Source organism: Barbus barbus (assembly GCF_936440315.1).
Source record: "Barbus barbus genome assembly, chromosome: 48".
NCBI lineage: Eukaryota > Metazoa > Chordata > Actinopteri > Cypriniformes > Cyprinidae > Barbus > Barbus barbus.
Window position 1 is genome coordinate 7569152 of NC_136726.1, and position 23487 is coordinate 7592638.

General features: G+C 37.7%; 2 protein-coding genes across 2 annotated transcripts in view; both read left to right on the top strand.

Annotated features, from left to right (window-relative positions):
* LOC306866641 (genetic suppressor element 1-like) overlaps window positions 1-6489 on the top strand; it is a 49418-nt gene extending 42929 nt beyond the window's left edge. The window contains exons 15-16 of the mRNA XM_079411908.1: window positions 133-236; window positions 4834-6489. Of these exons, the coding sequence (XP_079268034.1) occupies window positions 133-236; window positions 4834-4971 (242 nt within the window). The 3' untranslated portion in view covers window positions 4972-6489. The remainder of the gene's footprint in view (window positions 1-132; window positions 237-4833) is intronic.
* A 3182-nt stretch (window positions 6490-9671) lies between these two features.
* Window positions 9672-19687, top strand: LOC306866494 (single Ig IL-1-related receptor-like). The gene is made up of 9 exons (XM_079411735.1): window positions 9672-10137; window positions 13122-13323; window positions 14817-14944; window positions 15053-15193; window positions 15278-15421; window positions 15587-15689; window positions 16656-16806; window positions 16884-17061; window positions 18432-19687. Exons 1-9 carry the CDS (start codon window positions 10080-10082, stop codon window positions 18602-18604), a joined length of 1278 nt encoding a protein of 425 aa, XP_079267861.1. The 5' UTR covers window positions 9672-10079; the 3' UTR covers window positions 18605-19687.
* The last annotated feature ends 3800 nt before the right edge of the window (window positions 19688-23487 follow it).

Consider the following 23487-nt stretch of genomic DNA (forward strand, 5'->3'; position numbering starts at 1 on the left):
TGGCTGTGGGCGCGGGCCAGATATTATTGCTGGTGGGCCAGTTTTGGCCCGTGGGCCGCCTGTTGCCGACCACTGATTATACTGTATTGCTCACCTCTCTCTCTCTCTTTTTCCTGTCTGTCTCTCTTTCAGAGAAAAGTATCGAGCAGCAGGTTCTCCAGAGCGAGTGTAGACGTCTGGAGACGCAGCATTACAATCTCACTCTCACAGCCGAACAGCTTTCTCATAGCATGAGGGTAAGAATATATTCTGTATGTATATTTTGTTTTATTTTTTAAAAGATTATTATATTTTTATGTTTTATTATTATTATTACACAGAAAATGGCAGTAAACATTTCTTCACACCCGTTGATTATATCTTGTGGCTGATCCATTGAGTATTTTAATTAATTTAAAATCATTTCCATTGTTATACCTCAGATTTTTCATCATAGTTTTTAAGAATATATATATATGTATATATGGTAAATATGACCAAAGAAGGCTGTGAAAATTAATCTGCATTTTTAATCCTTTTGATCTTTTATTTAAGAAATTCACAAAAATCTAACCTTTTATTGGATAATAAGAATTTAAAATGGGGGGAAATATCATTATGAAATAAATATTTTTCTCAAATACACGTTGGACACAATTATTGGCACCCCTAGAAATTCTTATGAGTAAAATATCTCTGAAGTATATTCCAATTCATATTCACAATTTTGAGCACTCCAGGGTGAATATGAACATGAAATTATCCAGCCATGGTTTACTGTTTCACAGAAATATAAATAGGTGGGAAAACAAAGCCCAAATTCCCTTAATCATCCATCACAATGAGAAAAACCAAAGAATATATTTCTGATGTGCAGCAAAAGATAATTGAGCTTCACAAATTAGTGAAGTGGCTTTAAGAAAAGAGCTAGAGCAGTGAAAATTCCCATTTCCACCATCAGGGCAATAATTAAGAATTTCCAATCAACAGAAAATGTTATGAAACTGCCTGGAAGAGGACGTGTGTCTATATCACATATAATTCTATGTGTCTATATAATTCTTCCAGCCAATTCTATTAAACCTCTACAATTAATCCAAAATGCTGCTGCAAGATTAATCTTTAATGAGCCGAAAAAAAGCACGTCACGCCTCTGTTCATCAATTTGCACTGGTTACCAATAGCTGCTCGCATTAAATTCAAGGCATTAATGTTTGCCTACAGAACCACCACTGGCTCTGCTCCCCTTTACCTAAATTCATTAATTCAGACTTATATGCCCTCTAGAAGCTTGCGTTCTTCAAGTGAACGACGCATTATTGTACCATCCCAAAGACACACAAAAACACTTTCACAGACTTTTTCATTAACTGTTCCCATCTGGTGGAATGACCTGCCCAACTCGATCCGTGTAGCCGAATCCTTACCCATCTTCAAGAAACGGCTAAAAACTCATCTGTTCCATCTTTACTTGACCCTCTAACTCTAGCACTCTCCATTCTAATTTTATTTTATCTATGTCTTTTTATTAAAAATAAATAAATACAAATTATTAATAATAATATTTATCTGTACTGCGTTAGGCTAACTGTGACTTGTAATAGCACTTGCACGTTGTCGCTCTTTTGTTGGTTTTGATTGCTTCTTATGTCCTCATTGGATAAAAGCGTCTGCTAAATGACTAAATAAATAAATAAATATCGTCCTAATGCACAGTGAGAAGTAGAGTATGAGTGGCCAAAGACTCTCCAAGGACCACAGCTGGAGAATTACAGAAAATAGTTGAGTCTCGGGGTCAGAAAACCTTTAAAAAAATGGTCAAACAGCACCTACATCGCCACATGTTGTTCGGGAGGGTTTCAAGAAAAATTATCCTCGCTCATCCATAAACAAACTCTAGCATATTCAGTTATCAGACACGACTGGAACTTCAAATGGGACTGGCTTCTATGGTCAGATGAAACTAAAAAAATGAGCTTTTTAGCAGAAAACACTCAAGATGGGTTTGGTGAACACAGGGAGAAAAAGTACCCCATGTGCAAAATGGGCAGTCGTAGCCTAATGGATAGAGAGTTGGAGTTGTAACCTGAAGGTCGTGGGTTCGAGTCTCAGGTCCGGCAGGGATTGTAGGTGGGGGAGTGAATAACCAACACTCTCTCCACCCTCAATACCACGACTGAGGTGAGACCCTTGAGCAAGGCACTGAACCCCCAACTGCTCCCCGGGTGCTGCAGCATTGACTGCCCACTGCTCCGGGTGTATGTTCACTACTGTGTGTACACTTGGATGGGTTAAATGCAGAGCACAAATTCTGAGTATGGGTCACCATACTTGGCCACACACCGAGAAAATGAGTAAGGTGAACTGAAGAGAAGAAGCACCAACACAGAGCTGTGAATAAAGGATCTGGAGTGATTCTGGATGAAGGAATGGTCTCTGATCTCTTGTCAGGTGTTCTCTAACCTCATCAGACATTATAGGAGAACATTTAGAGCTGTTAAACTGGCAAATGGAGGTTTCAAAAAGTATTGAATAAAAGGGTGCCGTTAATTGTGTCCAATGTGTATTAGAGGAAAACATTTATTTCATAATGATATTTCCTCCCATTTTAAATTCTTATTATCCAATGAAAGGTTAGATTTTTGTGAATTTTTTTAAATAAAAGATCAAAAGGATTAACAATGCAGATTAATTTTCACAGCCTTCTTTCATCATATTTACCAAGGGTGCCGATATTTTTGGCCATGACTGTATTTAATGTAAATACTATCATTATAAATATCATTTATATAATTTATAATATTTAAATTATTCAGCATCTTTCTGAATATTTGCTCATTTATAAAAAATGTTAAATGCTATGGAGGGAATTGTGAAATGACTTGAGTAATGATTTAAATTAAATTTAAAAGAAAAAATGCTTACTACAATACGATTCCTCATCGTCATAATTTCTATATTTAATCGATTGACTGTGACAAAGTTACTACGGTTTCAAGAAACAGTCATAATTAGCTAGTTAGTTTCTCCAGAGATCCATTGAATTGTGGTTAAGCAGTGAATTACTATACAGTGGGGCAAATAAGTATTTGATACACTGCCGATTTTTTAAGTGTTCCCACTTACAAAGAATGGAGAGATTTTCATCGTAGGTACACCTCAACTGTGACAGACAGAATATTTAAAAAATCCAGAAAATCACATTGTATGATTTTTAAATAATTAACTTCCATTTTATTGCATGAAATAAGTATTTGATCACCTACCAACCAGCAAGAATTCTGGCTCTCACAGATCTGTTAGTTTGTCTTTAAGAAGCCCTCCTATCCTCCACTCATTACCTGTATCAATTGTACCTGTTTGAACTTGTTACCTGTATAAAAGACACCTGTTCACACACTGAATCAATCAGACTCCAACCTCTCCACTATGGGCAGGACCAAAGAGCTAAGGACACTAGAATTGTAGACCTGCACAAGGCTGGGATGGGCTACACGACAATAGGCAAACAGCTTGGTGAGAAGGCAAGAACTGTTGGCACAACTATTAGAAAATGGAAGAAATTCAAGATGACTGTTAATATCCCTCGGGCTGGGGCTCCATGCAAGATCTCGCCTCGTGGAGTATCAATGATCCTGAGAAAGGTGAGGGATCAGCCTAGAACTACACGGGAGGACCTGGTCAATGACCTGAAGAGAGCTGGGACCACAGTCTCAAAGGTTACCATTAGTAACACACTACACCGTCATGGATTAAAATCCTGCAGCGTGTGCAAGGTCCCCCTGCTCAAGACAGCACATGTCCAGGCCTGTCTGAAGTTTGCCAAAGACCATCTGGATGATCCAGAGGAGGCATGGGAGAAGGTCATGTGGTCAGATGAGACCAAAATAGAACTTTTTGGTATAAACTCCACTCGCCGTGTTTGGAGGAAGAAGAAGGATGAGTACAATCCCAAGAACATCATCCCAACCGTGAAGCATGGGGGTGGAAACATCATGCTTTGGGGGTGCTTTTCTGCAAAGGGGACAGGACGACTGCACCGTATTGAGGGGAGGATGGATGGGGCCATGTATCATGAGATTTTGGGCAACAACCTCCTTCCCTCAGTAAGAGCATTGAAGATGGGTCGTGGCTGGGTCTTCCAGCATGGCAATGACCCCAAACACACAGCAAGGGCAACTAAGGAGTGGCTCTGTAAGAAGCATTTCAAGGTCCTGGAGTGGCCTAGCCAGTCTCCAGACCTGAACCCAATAGAAAATCTATGGAGGGAGCTGAAACTCCGTGTTGCCCAGCGACAGCCCCAAAACCTGAAAGATCTGGAGAAGACCTGTATGGAGGAGTGGGCCAAAATCCCTGCTGCAGTGTGTGCAAACCTGGTCAAGAACTACAGGAAACATCTGACCTCTGTAATTGTAAACAAAGGTTTCTGTACCAAATATTAAGTTCCATTTTTCTATTGTATAAAATACTTATTTCATGCAATAAAATGGAAATTAATTATTCAAAAATCATACAATGTGATTTTCTGGATTTTTTTTTATATTCTGTCTCTCACAGTTGAGGTGTACCTATGATGAAAATTACAGATCTCCATTCTTTGTAAGTGGGAAAACTTGAAAAATCGGCAGTGTATCAAATACTTATTTGCCCCACTGTACGTCGTTGAACGGGAAACATACAATTGACCGACATTTGGCTTTGTTTACAATCACATTCACAGCAGCATTAGCTCCCTCTTGTGTCAGCTTTGAAACCTACCGATTTTCAATGGGTTATTTTGTGAACTAAATATTATAAATAGTGAGTAAATATTGTTTAAACAATGTATTTTTTCTCTCTTTCCCCCATAATTAGGACCTAATGGCACAGAAGCACAACCTGGCGCTGAAGAGAGATCGTATGCAGGCCGAACTGGAGCACATCAAGAAATGTTTGACATTGCCATTATTGCATTGGCACAGAGGATCCCACAAGAGACCCTCACCGAGGTGACCTGAAGATGGACGACAGCACGAGCCACAGAGATCAACATCTACTGAACGTGTGATGATTTCAGCTTTGGCATGAGGAAGATGCAAGATACATAAGGAAGCTATCGGTTATTATCTGGTGCCAATGTCTGACGCCTCACTGTGACTCATTGCACTACAAGTCCAAGCACTAGATACAACAAAACAGGCATTCAACAGCCATCGAAATATCCATTACTTGACGTACAGACTAAATCTGACAGGATGTTTGCCAAGAGGTGCAGAAACCCAAGCCAGAGCTGGATATGCACTTAATATTGATCTCTCATATATTTGGTGCAAAACTCTTCTACTGGATTATGAGCTGATGTGGAATTGAGTTTAAATGTTTTCATATTTATACAGTTTTTAAAATATGATTGTGTAAAATACTGTCAAAACACATTTTTGTATGTTTTTATTCTTGATGAATAATTATAAAAAGGACTGTAATTTGAAATATAAATATTTTAATGCTTTTTGCAGGGAAAAAAATGTGTCGATAAGGTACTGCTGGTCAGAAATGTTGGTGAAAGAAAAAATGAAGTGGGTTGAATTGAGTTTTCATTTCAAAATCTCTTCAAATGCTTTAGTTTATTCATTGTAGTTGTCAGAAAGCCATGAAAGTGTTTGTCTAGGACAGTGTCTCTATATGTTTTGTTATTTTCTCTTCGTCTCCCACCAATCCAAAATTTCAATGCCATATATATTATCCATTAGTACATGGCTATTTGAAAATAGACACTAAAGTAAACTGATCCAATGTGGGAATCACTTTATAATAACATTCATTAATGACAAATGGCATATAATACTTAACAGACCAGTTCATGTACATTCAAGTATGAAGTCAATCACTCGTGATTCATGATCATGTGGATTATCAAAAAAATCAAAATTATTATATATATATTTTTTTTTTAAATTATAAAAATTATGCAAGTGCAATATTGAAATAATGGCAATTATGAAATAGAGTAATCAATTGCCTATTTTGTTTAATTTATAAATTGAATTGATTTCTGAATCACTTCTAAGATGATTATACCACTAATGGGCCTTATAAATTAACATTCTGTTAAACATTATATGCTTATTTAATACGGTCCGTTATGGACTTGTTATAGTCATGAAAGTAATTATAAAGGGTTGCCCAAATGTTTTTATGTATTTGGCCAATATGATTTAATTTTCAGCCTAGCTGCCATGAGAAGTGTCATTTCATATAGACATTAGTGCCACAATGTTTTGTACAGCATAAAACAAAAAAACATTGTTATTGCTCTATTATTAATTATAATCTAAAACCGAACACATTTCATGTGTTGAATTTTAAAGAAATGTCCAATGCCACAAGTTGAGAAGTGTCTGTCTCAAGATGTCTATTCTCCAATTTTTATTTATAACTCTTATTGCATATTGTTTAAAACACGAATGGCTTCTGAAAAATCTGTTCATCTGGAGGAAATGGAACAGCCATGATGGTTATAGCAAAAAGAGGAGAAAAAAGAAGAAATCTGTAAAGTGTTTTAGTTGTAATTTTTAGTGGAATGAAATGTGAGTTAACATTATTTCTTGAAGGTAGAAATACTTATTTATGGATATATCTGTGTTTATGCTGATAAAAGAATAATGTTTGAAAAAATAATTTCTTGCCATATTTTGTCAACAAAAACTCAAGTAATGGACATGATTCATTCACAAGAGTAACACGATCTTCAGTTGTTTCTTGACTCTATATGATTTGCAAAATAAACAACTTGACATTTAAATTATCTCCAGTCCTGATAATACTGTATATACAGGTGCATCTCAAAAAATTAGAATATCATGAAAAAGTTCATTATATTTTGTAACTTGTTTCAAAAAGTGACACTTTCATATATTCTAGATTCATTAAATGTAAAGTTTTTTGTTTTAATTTTGATGATTAGACCTTACAGCTCATGAAAGTCAAAAATCAGTATCTCAAAATAGAATATTTCTTAAGATCAATCAAAAAAAGGATTTGCAAAGCAGAAAAGTTCAAGTTCTTTAAAGTATGTTCATTTATGCACTCAATACTCGGGGCTCCTTTAGCACAAACTCCAGCATCGGTGAGGAATGGCATGGAAGCGATCAGCCTGTGGAACTGATGAGGCACTATTGAGTCTTCAGCTCGTCTGGATTGTTGGATCGACTGTTTCTCATCTTTCTCTTGAAAATATCCCATTGATTCTATATGGGGTTCAGGTCAGGCATGTTGGCTGGCCAATCAAGCACAGTGATATCATGGTCAGCAAATCAGTTGGAAGTGGTTTTGTCAGTGTGGGCAGGTGCTAAAGTCCTGCTGGAAAAGGAAATCAGCATCTCCATAAAGCTTGTCAGCAGATGGAAGCATAAAGTGCTCCAAAATCTCCTGGTAGACGGCTGCATTGACTCTGGACTTGATAAAACACAATGGACCAACACCAGCAGACGTCACGGCACCACAAATCATCACTGACTGTGGAAACTTCAAACTGGACTTCAAGCAGCTTGGGTTCTGTGCCTCTCCACTCTTCCTCCAGACTTCAGACCTTGATTTCCAAATGAAAAGCAAAATTTACTTTCATCTGAAAAGAGGACTTTGGACCACTGAGCAACAGTTCAGTTATTTTTCTCCTTAGCCCAGGTAAGACACTTCTGACGTTGTTTCTGGTTCAGAAGTGGCTTGGTAGCCCTTTTCCTGAAGACGTCTGAGCGTGGTGACTCTTGATGCACTGACTCCAGCTTCAGTCCACTCCTTGTGAAGCTCTCCCAAGTGTTTGAATCAGCTTTGCTTGACAGTATTCTCAAGCTTGCGGTCATCCCTGTTGCTTGTGCACCTTTTCCTACCCAATTTCTTCCTTCCAGTCAACTTTGCATTTAACATGCTTTGATACAGCACTCTGTAAACAGCTACAGCTTTCAGTAATGACCCTCTGTGACTTACCCTCTGTGTGGAGGGCGTCAATGTTCATCTTCTGGATCATTGCCAAGTCAGCAGTCTTCTCCATTATTGTGGTTTCAAAGAACAAGAGATACCCAGAATTTATACTGTAGGGATGGTCATTTAATTAAACTCAAATATAAATATTCTAATATTTTGAGATACTGGATTTTTGACTTTTATGAAGTGTAAGCTTTAATCATCAAAATTAAAACAAACTAAAAAAAACTTTTGAAATGTTTTACTTTACATGTAATGAATCTAGAATAGATGAAAGTTTCGCTATTTGAAATGTTACAAAAAATAATGGCCTTTCGTGATATTCAAATTTTTAGAGATGCACCTGTATACTGTATATATATATATATAGCATGTATATTTTTTTACTGTATTTAACTTGCAGTCAGTTTGTGTTTGCTGTTAGTTATAAAGGTTACCAGGCTGTTTTTGGCAGTGTCGGTTCCTCTTGTCCTGCTTCACATTGTTCTGTTGAAACTTCTACTCCAGTTCATATCCTGCAGCATTTTTCATCACAATGCATCTTCTTTGCGTGCGTTCAGTCCCTCAGTCTTCCCAGTCCTGAAGGCCACCTTTATCTTGTTCAGCAGGTCATTCAGGTCCTTTCTGATCCACAGCTTGGAAACAATACACACCTGTGATGGGAATAATCAGTCATTTTAGCGTGATCTAAATGATAGATGTCGAGAGCGCATAATGTTACGCGATCATGTAATGCGCGAGCACTGTCTCCACTCGCAAGCGGATTTCCTTCACTCGTACAAAACTGGACGTGTGCTTTTAAATCTACATTGTTCTTTTATGAATTGGCTCGGGTCTCACTCAGATATTGTGTGTATGCTCAAACGTTATCCTCGCATCACTGAAGACCAGAAAAGCTTTTTTTTTTTCTAATTCAAGTGAAGAGTAGGCTTTTCTCACTAAATGGAAGCAAGCTGAATATAGTTAGCCTTCTCTAGTTATCAATTTGATTAATACTTATTTTAGTTGTAAATATGCATTTATTAAATTATTTTATGTAGTACATTTGTATTTTGTTGTTTTTGTATATAGTTATAGAAGCAAATCAACCAGGTTCCAGAAATAATCACTAAGGCTGCTTCTGAAAGGCTGCTTTTCACATATTTTGTCCCTTCTATTGCTATCAATATGCTGCTACTTCGAGAGCAAATCCCGCATAAATATGCAGATGTCATTCCCAAAACTTTGCAACGGGCAAAAAACAAAGTTCTACATTTTAAATGGATTGCTTAGAAAGCTCGCAAAGAGTGCTCATAACCAATAAAGCTGTCACTCTTTGTTCATCGCGATCTCAAAGTTCTGTGCGGACCAATTAATCTCACTCTGTGCAATTAATAGCCTATATAGGCCTATTAACATCGTGTATCCAACCCCTTCCCCCGGCCACCCTCTTTTAAGGCAGTGCCCCAGACTGCCCCTTCTCTCCCCCCCCCCCCCCCCCCCCCCCCCCCCATTTAAAATGCTCTACACACGCCCCTGGATCAAATAAAAGGCTACTGTGTTTAATATGAGATATTTCCTCAATTAACTGTGCAGTTGACAAATAACATTAACTTTAAAATCGGATTGATAATTCCTATAGGCCTATACAAGTGAATATTTAGACGCTATAGTGGTTTTTCCACAAACGTATCTGCCGATGCTTCATTCGACACAGGACACGTAACTTCTTGCGTTCCGTCTGCGCTGTTTTTAGTTTGTGGTAATGGACACATATGCGTCGTTTTTGAACGTCGCGTCGCGTTTCGCAGATGTTGCCGCGTCGCGCACCAATCGTTAAAAATAGTAAAGTTAAAGCTTTAAAAAACGCGTCTCGGCATCGTAGTATTCATCTCACAGCGCGCGCCCAGTCCAGCTGTATTTCACACGAGACCGCGTCTAATGTGAACTCCTGGTTACCTGTTCTGTTCAGAGAAGCGCGCAGGTAAGCAGGACCACGTGACCCTGTGTTCTCAGCAAAGTGATTCTAGGCGACAGACTCGCTTTAACCTTCCGGGTTTACATGCAGCTGGTCAGCGAGACATGTCATCTCCAGTCTCTGCTTGTTAACTTAATGACAAGAGCTGTTTAACTCGAATGAAAGGATTTATGAGAGGACTGCGATGTGGCGTTTTCTTTTGATTCTCTATCTGTCATGTCTCGTGTTTACTCAGTCAGCGGGTAAGTCTCTATCTATCTATCTATCTATCTATCTATCTATCTATCTATCTATCTATCTATCTATCTATCTATCTATCTATCTATCTATCTATCTATCTATCTATCTATCTATCTATCGAGGATAGGCTGCTATATAATGGAGCGCGGGCTAGTTGTCTCAATTTTTACTATAGTGAATATTAGTGTTTTTCAATTTATGTGTAGACAAACTGTAAAGCATTTCCTACAAAATTGTGTTTTAATTTTATTTTATTACATTGATCTTTTGTGGGGCATGTTGTCACAAACTATTGGGTAAGTTGTGACAATGGAATCTGCCCTTAAACAACCTATTATATGTTTTTCTTGGAAATTTAAAAGTAATACAACCATGAAACAGTACAATACAATTGTACAAAAATATAGTAATTAATTTAAGTGATTAACATTTAAAACATGTGACAACTCACTTGCCCTGTTTGAACATTTGAAAACTCCTCTTCTACATGGTTCAACCTTTATGTATATCACTGTAGTTTTATTGTTTCACATGTTTACATAACAAATATATGATGATGACCTGATGACCCCTTACATTGAAGCTGTTTTTCCGGTTACTATTGTTCATTCCATCCATGCAAGCATTAATTCAGCACCTTGTTTGTCTACCAGTATAAAACCCTCTTAACCTGTAATGGGAACTTTGTACCTGGTAACAGCCTGTTTGGCTCAGCTGCTCCTGATTAATGATTGAATAAAGTTACTGGCTGCAGTGCAGAACAATGATCTTACTTAAACATTACACAGTAAAAAAGATGTGGTGCAGTAGTGACTATTCAGAGCTGACAGATCAAAGATATTAAAAATAGTTGTAATTACCCTTAAACAGTTGTAACTAGTGTTATAACCCATGGGATAGGTTATGCAGTAATACTGTAAAATCCTATCAAATGCATTCATACAGCATAAAGCATTTGTCAAACATGTTGTCATGATGATACACATATCGTTCTTCCTCCTATATGAGCTTTCAGCTTGTTGCCATTTGCGTATGTAAAGCATCAGTGATACAGTACGTGATTGACCTACATGGGTAAAAGTGGCCATAAAGTGAGCAATGCGGTGTAAACTTGTTCTGGAACAAGAGTATGTTCTGCTATGGTCAATATTTGCTTTCATAACATTGTTTTTTTTTCTTCTGACAGTTTTTTCCTGCCTCTGAATCCTTGGTATTGACATTATTAGTTTAGCTGACGTATTTGTCCAAAGGCACTTACAGTACAGTATTTTCTAGATATTTATTTATCATTATGTTCATTGGAATTTAATCTTTGACATTCCCAGCACTGTGCTGGACCGGTTGAGTTATAGGAAATACTTGCTATTGTTCCTTCCTACTTGCTTTGAATACATGCAAATTTAGTTCTGTACTTTCTGTTTCATGCTTGAATACTTTATATACATTTACATTTAGTCATTTGGCATTTGGCACTTTATATCTGTCTGGATATCGAAGATATGAGAACTGGTTGAAGGTGGAAACATTTTATAATGGATATACAGTTAATCTGACTTCACATCATAGATTGCCCACTAAAACAGTTTTATTCGATTCCACGGCCTGAAAAACAGTACTTTTCACAAGTACGCACATGCTGGGCCGGGATATTGCAAGCACACATACTTAACCTACTAAACCTAGTAAATTAGTAAATTTGTTATGCGGATGCAGCACCGATAATCTTATGACCGATAACCGATAAATGACCGATATTAAAATTCTATACTGTTTTGTCTAAATGAATTTAAAATAAAACACATAAACTAAAATTTAAAGTTGATAGTCGTCACAATATTATTAATGTACAGTATGAAAAAGGCATGGACACAATGGACCTTTTTTGTCTGCAAAATTTCAGCCAAAGTTCTGTAATGTGATCGCACATGTTTTTCAAGTTAAAACTTTAATTGAACAGTAGATGATGGCAAAGGTATTCTAAATGTCAAGTGTGTACAATTACATACCTGATATTGACCAATACTGTTAAATTTAAAAAAATTACCCAATTACTGATAAAATACTTGATATTGTAAATCCATTCTACTAAACCTGAGGACTCAAGCGGCAAACTGTTGGCTTTTTCAATGTAGAGTAAAGCCCAAAGAGTAGTGTAAAACCCAAGGTATATTTCCGTTTTTCCGCGAATGCTTAGCGTACAAATAACGCTAAACATGTAACCTTTCAAATTGTACTTATGGTTTAATAAAATAGTAGTAAATATATGTTTAATAGCGTGTGCAAACACAGGTGCTCGACACATGTACTAGATAGATTCCTTGTTCAATGTTTGCGTTATCTCTCTTGCAATGTTATGAGCGATAAAAATACTTTGTACTCATTGCGTTTATCTCTGAACCCCCTCAAAACAAACAAGGTGGGTGTCTATTTTTGTTGTATCTCCAGTAGTTTTTATGGACCTACTTCCAAAGTAGGGATATATGCACCTACTTCCAAACACTGCCCATATTGGAGTTTCCCAACCGTGTTGCCGGGAATCTGCATGTACAATATTTATGTTGGCAGTGATGTCTATTAATGGACTGCTTAATGGACATGTCACCAGCCAAGTTTTCAAATGAACCTTCATAATAAATGATCATTATATTAACTTTTTATGAACCCATTTCCATTTTATAGCATACAATACCATATCCATGTTGGCAGATGTTTTTCAAACATGGGAATATGAAGCAGTGCTGATGAGAAACAGCCTCACCTGTGGGTCAGAATAGAGTTTCGCTCATCTCTCCTGAGATTAGATATCTTCCACAAAATTCAAGCATGGTTACGTCAAATAAAGAATTCATTGTTCTTAGCTGAGCACCATTCATGTGTGCACATCTACCTGTATAAAGAATCTAGCAGTTTTCACAAAGTGAAGTTTTATCCATTGTAACACACTGATACTCACTTATTTCTTGTTTTTTCCCCTCTCAAAATAAAGATCCGCTTTGTAGCAGCGTTCCAGAGTTCAAGCATGATCAAACTCAGTCGGTTTTGGCGACGCTTGGTCACAGCGTGGCCCTCACCTGTACAGCCTCCATAGGTTTAAACCGCACCGATTCAGACTGCAAAGACCACCTGGAGTGGATAAAAGATGGTGCACTGCTTACCAACCTCACCTATTCTGAAAATTTAAAAGACTGGTGGGTATATGATGCGATACAGTGCCAAATACTGAATACAGGCAGTGTATCGGTTATTATCGGTTAAAATATTGAAGTGAAAACATATGAAAGACATTTAGTAACTTTAGTGTGAAATCAATCACTATGGCTGTGTTCTAAAAACTAGCAAACTGCATACTGGGCAGTAAACTATGGCAGCCTGTTTGCGTCAAAGTAAAAAAAAAAAAAAGGTAATTGCGACTTTTCTCAGAATTCAAAGTTTATGTCTTACAATTTTTGCATTTCTGAGAATTACAAGATACGAACACAGAATTGCAAGATATAAACTAGTAATTGCAAGAAAAAAAAATCTGAATTGTAAGAAAATACAATTACCTTTTTATTATTGTTTTTGCAATTTTTTTATTTCTTAATTGTGAGACAAACTCAGAATTCAGTCAGATTTGCGATTTCATCATGCAATTTTGAGAAAAATTTTTGAATTGCAAGATACAAAGTCAGAATTGTGAGATGTAAACTCAAGAAAGAAAAAAAAGTCAGGATTCAGAGTTAATATCTCGCAATTTAAGGTTTTTGAGAGTCAATAGTTTAAATTTCACAATTCTGAGTTTATATCACGCAAATGTTTTCTTAGAATTGCGAGAAACAAAGTCTCAATTATAGTATATAAAATTAAGAACTGCGAGGAAAAAAGTCTGGATTGTGAGATTTTTATTTATTTTTTGTCTCATTTATTTCAGCAGAAGCCACCCATGTTTGTTGGAAATAGAAAATGGCTTGTTTTAAATAAATTTTTTAATTCTTTTCGTCATTTAATTAAATAATCAGTGGTCCCACTTTATATCAGGTGGACTTAACTACTATGTACTTACATCAAAAATTACTTATTGTGTTCATATTGCATTGCAAAACATATTCACTGCTATTGAGGTGGGATACGGGTAAGGTTATGGACAGGTTTGGTGGTATGGGTAGGTGTAAGGGATGGGTCAACTGTGTAATTATAAATGTAATTACATGCAGGCATTTTTTAAAATATAAGTACAATGTAAAAACATATATGTACACAATAAGTGCATTTATCAAATGATAAATTCAAATGTGAGTACATAGTAGTTAAGGCCACCTAATATAAAGTTGGACCTAATCAGTGAAGAAGAAGACGTTATACATTTAAGCTGGGCTTAGGTGATTTCTGGTTCATTTGAGTCAAGCAAATTGCATTGTGGGACATACTGTATGCACCTCACAGTGTAATCTTGTTGTACAGTATATAGCATATTTTGGCATTGTACATTATCAGTTTTCTCTGAATGCACACAATTTACATATTCTGTGTAGTATACTTACTAGGGAAATACTATGAGTGGTATGCTAGTATGCTATTTTGAACACAGCCGTTACTAATGCTTGAAAAATGTGCTTCATTTCAAAGCACAAATTAACTTGTTTTAGTCCAAATATTGTTCAATATTCCTCACTCTAATAAATGTAATGTAAACACTTGGCAGGGACCCTGATGAGGGTCACATCATTAAGAGCAGTGAATTAACACTGACCCTGACAGATCAGGCTGATTTTGGTGTGTATTTCTGCGTGGTGAGGAACAGCACAGCGCAATTCAATGTAAAGGAATACAGTAAGAAACAAATGATTTACTTTAGTCTTTTAATATTGTCTACTTCAATAATATACAATACAGTCTCATTTTCTTCATCCATTTATCCTTTACAAATGCACTAAACAGAATCCCCAAGTCACACCGGGGCAGTGGTGGCGTCAGTGGTCCTGCTGCTTGTGCTCGCTCTGGCAGCGGTGGTCTATTCAAAGTGCCGACTCAACTTTAAACTGTGGTATAGGAACATTTACGGAGAGTATGAACTCGACGGTTAGTCTGCATTCTGTATGTTAAAGTCCTTTATCATCTGCAGTAATATATTACATTTCATGATGATTTTTTGCTGTTTCTCAGATGGCAAAATGTATGACGCCTACATCACATATGTCAACAATGAGAATGACAGAAAATTTGTCAACTTTATCCTGAAACCTCATTTGGAGAACAAGTATAGTCATAAACTGCTGCTCAACGACACAAACATCCTTCCTGGAGCCGGTAAATCTCACAAATTATATTATATGAAGTCAATCAAAATAAACAGTGCATACTATACATGCATAAAGGTATAAGTTAGACAAGCTTGTATTAGAGATTATAAAGAAATAAAACTGTAGAACATTTTAAAGCAGATGATTTATATTGTGTGTGTGCCATCCTCAGAGCCGTCTGCAGAGCTGCTGATGAACATTAGCCGCTGTCGCCGGTTGATTGTTGTTCTCTCTCAGTCGTACCTGGAGCAGGAGTGGTGCACGACCAACTTTAGGTAACATCTACAGTGTATTTGCATTACTTCGCGTTGTTTATACTGACTCACACTCCACCCTGATTTTACAGTACCATGATTCAGTGGCCATAACTAAAAAGGCACATCTTACAATGTGTTGTTGATTTATACTGACAAAACATTAAAAGTATAAATAGCAAGAAATCTAAATTAATTGTATTTAATTTTTGTATTCCTTTCTTAATTAATAAATGTCATCTTATGTATATTTCATGTTGCATAATTCATTGCATAATTTGTTTGCAATTAATTTTTTTTTTCTATTTGAATATATCTTAAAATGTAATTTATTCCTGTGATGGTAAAGCTGAATTTTCAGCATCATCACTCCAGTCTTTATTCTAATATTCTGATTTTCTGCTTAAGAAACATTTATTATTATTATTATTATCAATTTTGAAAATAGTTGTGCAGCGTATTTTTGTGGAACCCGTGATGCATTTATTTCAGGATTCCTCTTTGATCAATTTAATGAATTTATTTTCAAAAATAAATCACATTAAAATTCATCCTTTTTTATTTATTTTTTTAATTAATAAATATATTATTGTATTCTTTTTATAATACAAAAATATCTTATTGTGCAAAATTAGTGTAAAGAAATAAGATTTGTGATTAAAATCTTTCACAATCTTTTCATTATGAAACAATGTTTTAACAAAATATAAAACTTTCTCTGACTCTGAAACAACTTTTCTCTTCTGTTGATGTAACCAAAGCCATGTGGCCGGGAAGAATAATATTAGCCAATAATATTGACCTAACATGTTCTCCCACTCTTATGATCAAATCAGATTTGAGAGAGTAAAATTAGGTCCCACCCTACATTATTATTACATTTTCTTCTTAGATGTTTTAAAAATATATATTTTCATAGTACATCAGTACATTTCAAAAGAATGAGAAACATATGAGCTTTAATGTTAGATGCTGTTTCATGTTCAGGCAGGGTCTGTGGCACTTGATGGAGTTGTCGAGGAAGCCTATCTTCATTATATTTCAGTCGCAGCAGAAGCAAATGAGCCTGGATATCAGTCATCAGCTGAGACAACACCAGCCCCAAATCACGACGCTCACCTGGGGTGCACACTCCATGGTCAGACCCTCGCAGTGCTCAATACATCTGAGATTTAGGGTTAAAAAAGTCTAATCATTCTCATTCCCTTCCCACAGACCCCTTCTTCAGGCTTCTGGAAGCAGCTGGCACTGGCGATGCCACGCAAGGTGACGTTTCACAGGGAATCTGCTGGCGATCCGCAGACTCTGCTGCAGGGCGATAAAGATCCCATGCTCACGCAGCAGCCCGATTACCTGGACTGCAGATTGGACCCCGATCCTGCAGGAGACCTGGGTACGAAGCGTGCATCTTCAGTTTATCTTCATTCAGTTTCATTCCAACAACGACATCTGATCTGGACTACGCTTCCTTTAAACGGATAGTTCACCCAAAAATTTAAATTCTGTCATTAATTACCAGGGGCACCGCTACGTTTTTTGGGCCCCCTGGACAGCATATTCACTCGGTGCCCCGCTTTCGCTTCGCTGTATGGTGGGGTCCCCCCTCCATACAGGTCGCGTTCCACATTCCTCTTGGTAAATCGCGTTATGGGGGTCCCCCTCGTTAGAAATCGCGATTGCATTCCCCTTGGTAGAAATCGCGTTTCCCCCATTTTTCTGAACACAAATTAAGATATTTTTGATGAAATCCGAGAGCTATCTGAGCTTCCATAGACTGCAATGCAACTTAAATTTTCAAGACCCAGAAAGGTAGCAAGGACATCATTAAAATAGTCCATGTGACATCAATGGTTCAACCTTAATGTTATGAAGCTACGAGAATACATTCTGTGTGCAAAGAAAACAAAACGGAGTAGTGCAAATAGCCCGCCTTGTTGGCAGAGCCTACCAAAATGTGATTGGGACAGTCAACACTACAAAAGATGGCCATTGAACGTCAGCTTCAAAGCGCGTACCATAGTCTTTTTGACGCGATCGACCCGGGTTGCCAAACTTAAAAAAAAATAAAAATTCAAATCTCATATCACATCGGAAAGGCAATAAAATCTTTCAATAAAAATAGGAAATAATCAAATAGGTGAAAATTAAGTATCGGGTAGGGTTAGGGTAGGTGTAGGGAGGGCTTTATTGTCCCAATAAGGTTGCATCCATTTAGTAATTTGAATTAAAATTATAATTTACACTGAATACGTTATTATTGCATACTGTTTTATAATGTCCTACAATGCTAAAGGTGCAAATAACTATTTGCAATAAGTTGTATAAATAGCAGAAAATCATGCTATTTAACGTAGTGTAAATAGAATATATAGCTATTTTCACTTAGTGCAAATAGCCGCTGCCAAAACAAAATTAACGACTTTATTCAACAATTATATTTTTTGGTTGCAAACAGTTTATTTTAGCTTTATTCAAGTAAAAAAAAAATATTGAAAGTTAGTCAACTAAATTTGTTTATTTAAATATAGCTCAAATAAATTGCAATCAATTAAAAAAAAATTGTCAATTCAACAAGTCATTTTTTTCAATGTACGAGAGTGCCACGACGAAGATTTACATTACAAGCTATAAGAATTTCATTTTATTTTTTGACCCAATAAATACCAGCAGCTGCTGCAAATTGCGTATTTTTTAGTTTACCTATAAATTATAACATTTAATTAATAATAATATAATTAATAATAAATAAAATTTCCTTCACAGGTTTGCGTTTTCCCATCTACAAGACGCTTACCTCCAGAGCTCCAGTACTTCCTGCAGGTCCAGGTGTGCTGGCTGAACCCATACCCCCAGAGATAGACGTGTCTGACCTCGGCTTGAGGAACTATGCCGCACGCACTGACTTTTACTGCCTGGTCACCGAGGATGATATCTGAGACACACTCCTGTTCTTTTTTGCACTTTTAAGTCACTTTTAGCCCAATGATTTCTTGTTACTGTCACTGTTTTCTTTGTTTTTGTTTATCTACACCTTTACGATTATGCATGCACAGTTCTTTATACTTTTATGCAAAATGTTTTATAACATTTCATGTACAGTCATAGGGATTTTGGTTCTGTATGTATTTTAATACATTTTGGGGTCCATGTAAATGTGTGTAAAAATGAAAATATATGTAATTGTTAACATTTCTGCTCAAAACCCGCTTTAAATCATCATTGAGTGCTTGTAATAACTTCCGATTGTGATCTAAAATGGATTTTGATTCTATAATAGGGAGACATGCACTCTTTGTATGTTTTATAATGGACTGTCATGGCTTGTCATGTCATAAACATCCTTTACTTAAAAAAAAAAAAAAAAAACACGAGCTGCACAAAACATATACAGAAAACCTATAAAACCTACAGAAAAACGTTTCTCTTTTTTTATATATACGGAAGGGCAAGATGATTGCATGATTGACAGGTCTAGTGAACACTCACGCTCGTGGAAGATAATGGACGGTGCTCGTCAGATCACATAATCCAGTGGAGAATTAATAGAAATGTTATTCTGTATAAAGAATATGTGAGAATAGTCTGTTCTTAAATACCAACAATAACAAGAACTCAGCATTCACTCTTCTCTCTTGCAGAAGAAGTCTTCTACTTCGATGTTTTTACTCTCGTGCTCAATACAGTCTTCTGAGCTTTTAGCGCCACCGGGTTGACCTTTTGGGTAACAGCAGTTGCTCTGGCCACGTGATATAATGCTCAAATCTTACTGGACGGCCCATGTTTTCACTTTGCGAAACTGAAAAGATTCGTCGGACTGGACGAAAAAAGAACATTTGCATTTTCGGTGCGCGAATGTACGCGATCTGTGTGGAAGATAGGACACAGATAATAAAAAAATAATGTACAAATATACAAAATGGACAATATGCAAAATAGCACAAACACAATATACAAAATAGACATTTCAGTATGTAGAGGTATGTTAGGTGCAAATTTGAAATGTAATCAGTATGTGTGTTAAATAAAAAATAAAAAGTATGATAGTGTTGTGTTTTCATGTTTATTGTTAGGAGTTCAAATGTTCATGAGATGGATTGCCTGAGGGAAGAAACTGTTCCTATGTCTGGCCGTTCTGGTGCTCAGAGCACTTAGTGTAAATAGCATTTAATTGCCATTTACACTGAGTACTTTGTAGCGTCGACCAGACGGTAACAGTTCAAAGAGGGAGTGTGCTGGATGTAAGGGGTCCAGAGTGATTTTGCCAGCCCTTTTGCTCTTGGAGAGTGGGGAGGGTTGTACCAATGATTCGCTCAGCAGTCTGGACTACCTTCTGTAGTCTTCTGAGATCAGATTTGTTAACTGAGCTGAACCAGACAGTTAATGAAGTGCAGAGGACAGATTCAATGATGGCAAAGTAGAACTGTTTCAGCAGCTCCTGTGGCAGGTTGAACTTCCTCAGCTTCCTTTTTGACAATAGGGTCAATGTGAATGTCCCACTTCAGGTCCTGGGAGATGGTGGTGCCCAGGAATCTGAATGACTCCACTGCAGTCACAGTGCTGTTCATGATGGTGAGTGGGGGGGGGGAGCACGGGGGTTTCTCCTGAAGTCCACAATCATCTCCAAATTTTTGAGCGTGTTAAGCTCCAGGTTGTTAAGACTGCACCAGACAGCCAGCTCCTTAACCTCCTGTCTGTAAGCAGACTCGTCACCGTCCTGGATGAGGCCGATCAGTGTGGTGTCATCTGCAAACTTCAGGAGCTTGACAGAGGGGTCTTTAGATGTGCAGTCATTGGTGTAGAGGGAGAAGAGCAGTGGGGAGGGAACGCAGCCTTGAGGAGCTCCAGTGCTGATGGTGAGGGTGTTGGATGTGAATTTTCTTGCCTGTCTGTCAGGACGCTGTTGATCCACTGACAGACAGAGGTGGGGACGGAGAGCTGAGTTAGTTTGGGCAGGAGGAGGTTTGGAATGATAGTGTTAAAGGCCGAGCTGAAGTCCACAAACAGGATCCTCACATAAGTCCCTGGTCTGTCCAGGTGTTGCAGTATGTAATGCAGTCCCATGTTGACTGCATCATCCACATCATCCGTTCTGTAAGCAAACTGCAGGGGTAGTTAGGGTCCAGTGATGTCCTTCAGATAAGCCAAAACCAGTTTTTCAAATGACTTCATGAACACAGATGTTAGAGCCACAGGTTTGTAGTCATTAAATCCTGTTATCTTGGGTTTCTTTGGGACGGGGATGATAGTGGAGCATTTGAAGCATGAGGGGACTTCGCACAGCTCCAGTGATCTGTTGAAGATCTGTGTGAAGATGTGGGCCAGCTGGTCAGCACAGGATTTCAGACAGGCTGGTGTCACACCGTCTGGGCCTGGTGCCTCCCTTCTCTTGTTCTTTTTGAAGACCCGGCGCACGTCATCTTCTCTTATCTGCAGTGCAGGTGTGGGGGAGAGGGGGTTGCAGGAGGTGTGAATGGTGTTTTTTCAAACCTGCAGTAGAACTCATTCAGATTGATTCTCCACAGTGCTGGTGTCTTGTAATTGGTGATGTCTTTCAGACCTTTCCACACTGAAGCCGTGTCACTGGAAGAGAATTGGATCCTTAGCTTATCAGAATAATTCCACTCTGATCTCCTTTTCCAGTGTGTATTTGGCCTGTTTATACAAGACTCTGTCCCCATTCCTGTAAGCATCTTCTTTGGCCTGACGGAGCTGTCTGAGTTTTGCAGTGAACCATGGTTTGTCGTTGCTATAAGTTAGATGAGTCTTGGTAGGAATGCACATATCCTCACAGAAACTGATATAAATAAGATGTTTCAGTCCCTGTGAGCTCGTCCAGATCGTTTGCAGCAGCTTCAAAAACACTCCAATCAGTAAGGACAAGACAGGCTTGTAAAACCCGTTCTGTCTCATTAGTCCATCTCTTTACAGTCCTTAATACAGGTTTTGCTGATTTCAGTTTCTTAATAAGATGAACCAAACAGTGATCAGAGAGTCCTAAAGCTGCCCGTGGGACAGAGTGATATGCGTCCTTTATTGTTGTGTAACAGTGATCTAGTATATTACTGTCTCTGGTGGGACATGCTGTCTGTATTTTGGCAGTTCACGGGAGAGATTTGCTTTATTAAAGTCCCCTAGAATGATTAAAACAGAGTCTGGGTGGTGTTGTTCTGTGTCTGTGATCTGATCAGCAAGTTTCTGTTAAACTGAGCTCATGTGTGCTTGCGGTGGAATGTAGACACTCACAAGAATGAACGAGCAGAACTCCCGCGGCGAGTAAAAAGGTTTATAGTTGATGAAAAACTTTCTAGATCAGAACAGCACATCTTCTTTAACAGTGACTACGTTTACATGGACATCAATACTCCGATATTAATACGATTAAGACAATACTCGGATTAAGAATCTACCATGTAAACAGAGATTTTTTATTACCTTAATCTGGCTAAAGTCATAATCGAAGTAAACACAAATCGAATGAAGACATGTGGAGTATTCCTATTTTAGTCGCATTATTGAAGTGCAGTACAGACATGTACACTTTAATCAAACTATTACCGTCGTTTAGGACTTTTCGCCGCATTTTGCGACAGGATACACACACAGTGGTCAACCGTTTGACGGCAAATAAAAGAGATTCAACACCTCCATTGTCTTTATGCACGTACAAATAATTAACTGCACTTGAAGCTTTTATAAAATAAAAAATGAAACACCCAAAACTGTATATGGCATCATCACGAAGACAAACTATATGTTTATAGGTAAAATTCAGGAGGGGATGTCAGATGGCATCGCGTGGTGACATAATGACGCATGCCATTAATCGATCTATGTACATGTAAAACGGGAACATGAAAGGATTATTCTAAAAGCAACTAATGTAAACACCTTAATCATAATATTGTCTTATTCAGAATAAGGTAATAAATAGATTACTGATGTCCATGTAAACGTAGTCAGTGTTACATCTGTACACCACCTTTCATTGATGTAGAAGCATGTCCCGCCGCCGCGCGATTTCCCCGTTGATTCCGTGTCGCGATCTGCTCTGATCAGCTGGAAGTTAGGAAGATGAATCCTGCTGTCCGGGATGGCATCATTCAGCCAGGTTTCCGTGAAACACAGAGCAGCAGAGTTTGAAAAGTCCTTGTTAAACCGGGAAAGCAGAAGGAGTTTGTCGTTTTGTTGGGTAGAGAGTGAGATTAGCCAGATGGATGCTAAGCAACGACATTCGAAATCCACGCTGTCTGAGCTTCACCAGCGTGCCGTTCGCTTCCCCCGTCTGCGTGTCCTAAAGTGTCTAAAGAGCGCTGCAGCTCCGCCGACTACTATGTTCAGCAAAACATCCGAATAATCGAAAACTGGTTTGAGATTTTGTGGTATGTTCTGCCGAATGTTCATCAGTTCTTCCCTGGTGAAACTGATCGTGTTTGACAAACAAAAAAACAGGAAAAACTAACAAAAACACTAAAACAACTAGAGAACAAAGCACAATGGCTGCCATGCGCGGCACCATCTTTAGATAACAAGAATGTGCATCATTGTGTTTTTTTATTTGGCAGCGGCTATTTGCACTAAGTGTAAATAGCGATAGATGCTATTTACACTAAGTGCAAATAGCATATTTTTTTGTGATAGATGCTATTTACACTAAGTGCAAATAGCATATTTGTTTGTGATAGATGCTATTTACACTAAGTGCAAATAGCATGTTATTTTAGCGATAGAAATTTTGTAGATTTGGGTGGATAGGGAAGGCCTGCATGACGTAGATTTGAATGTCATCAGCATAAAAATGATAGCTAAAGCCATGACTCTG

Excerpts from the sequence above, each read along its gene's own strand:
- LOC306866494 (XM_079411735.1), top strand. The coding sequence starts at position 10,080 with ATGTGGCGTTTTCTTTTGATTCTCTATCTGTCATGTCTCGTGTTTACT. Across the intron at positions 10,138-13,121 it reads CGTGTTTACTCAGTCAGCGG|ATCCGCTTTGTAGCAGCGTT; the intron begins GTAAGTCTCTAT and ends CTCAAAATAAAG. Across the intron at positions 15,194-15,277 it reads CGGAGAGTATGAACTCGACG|ATGGCAAAATGTATGACGCC; the intron begins GTTAGTCTGCAT and ends GCTGTTTCTCAG.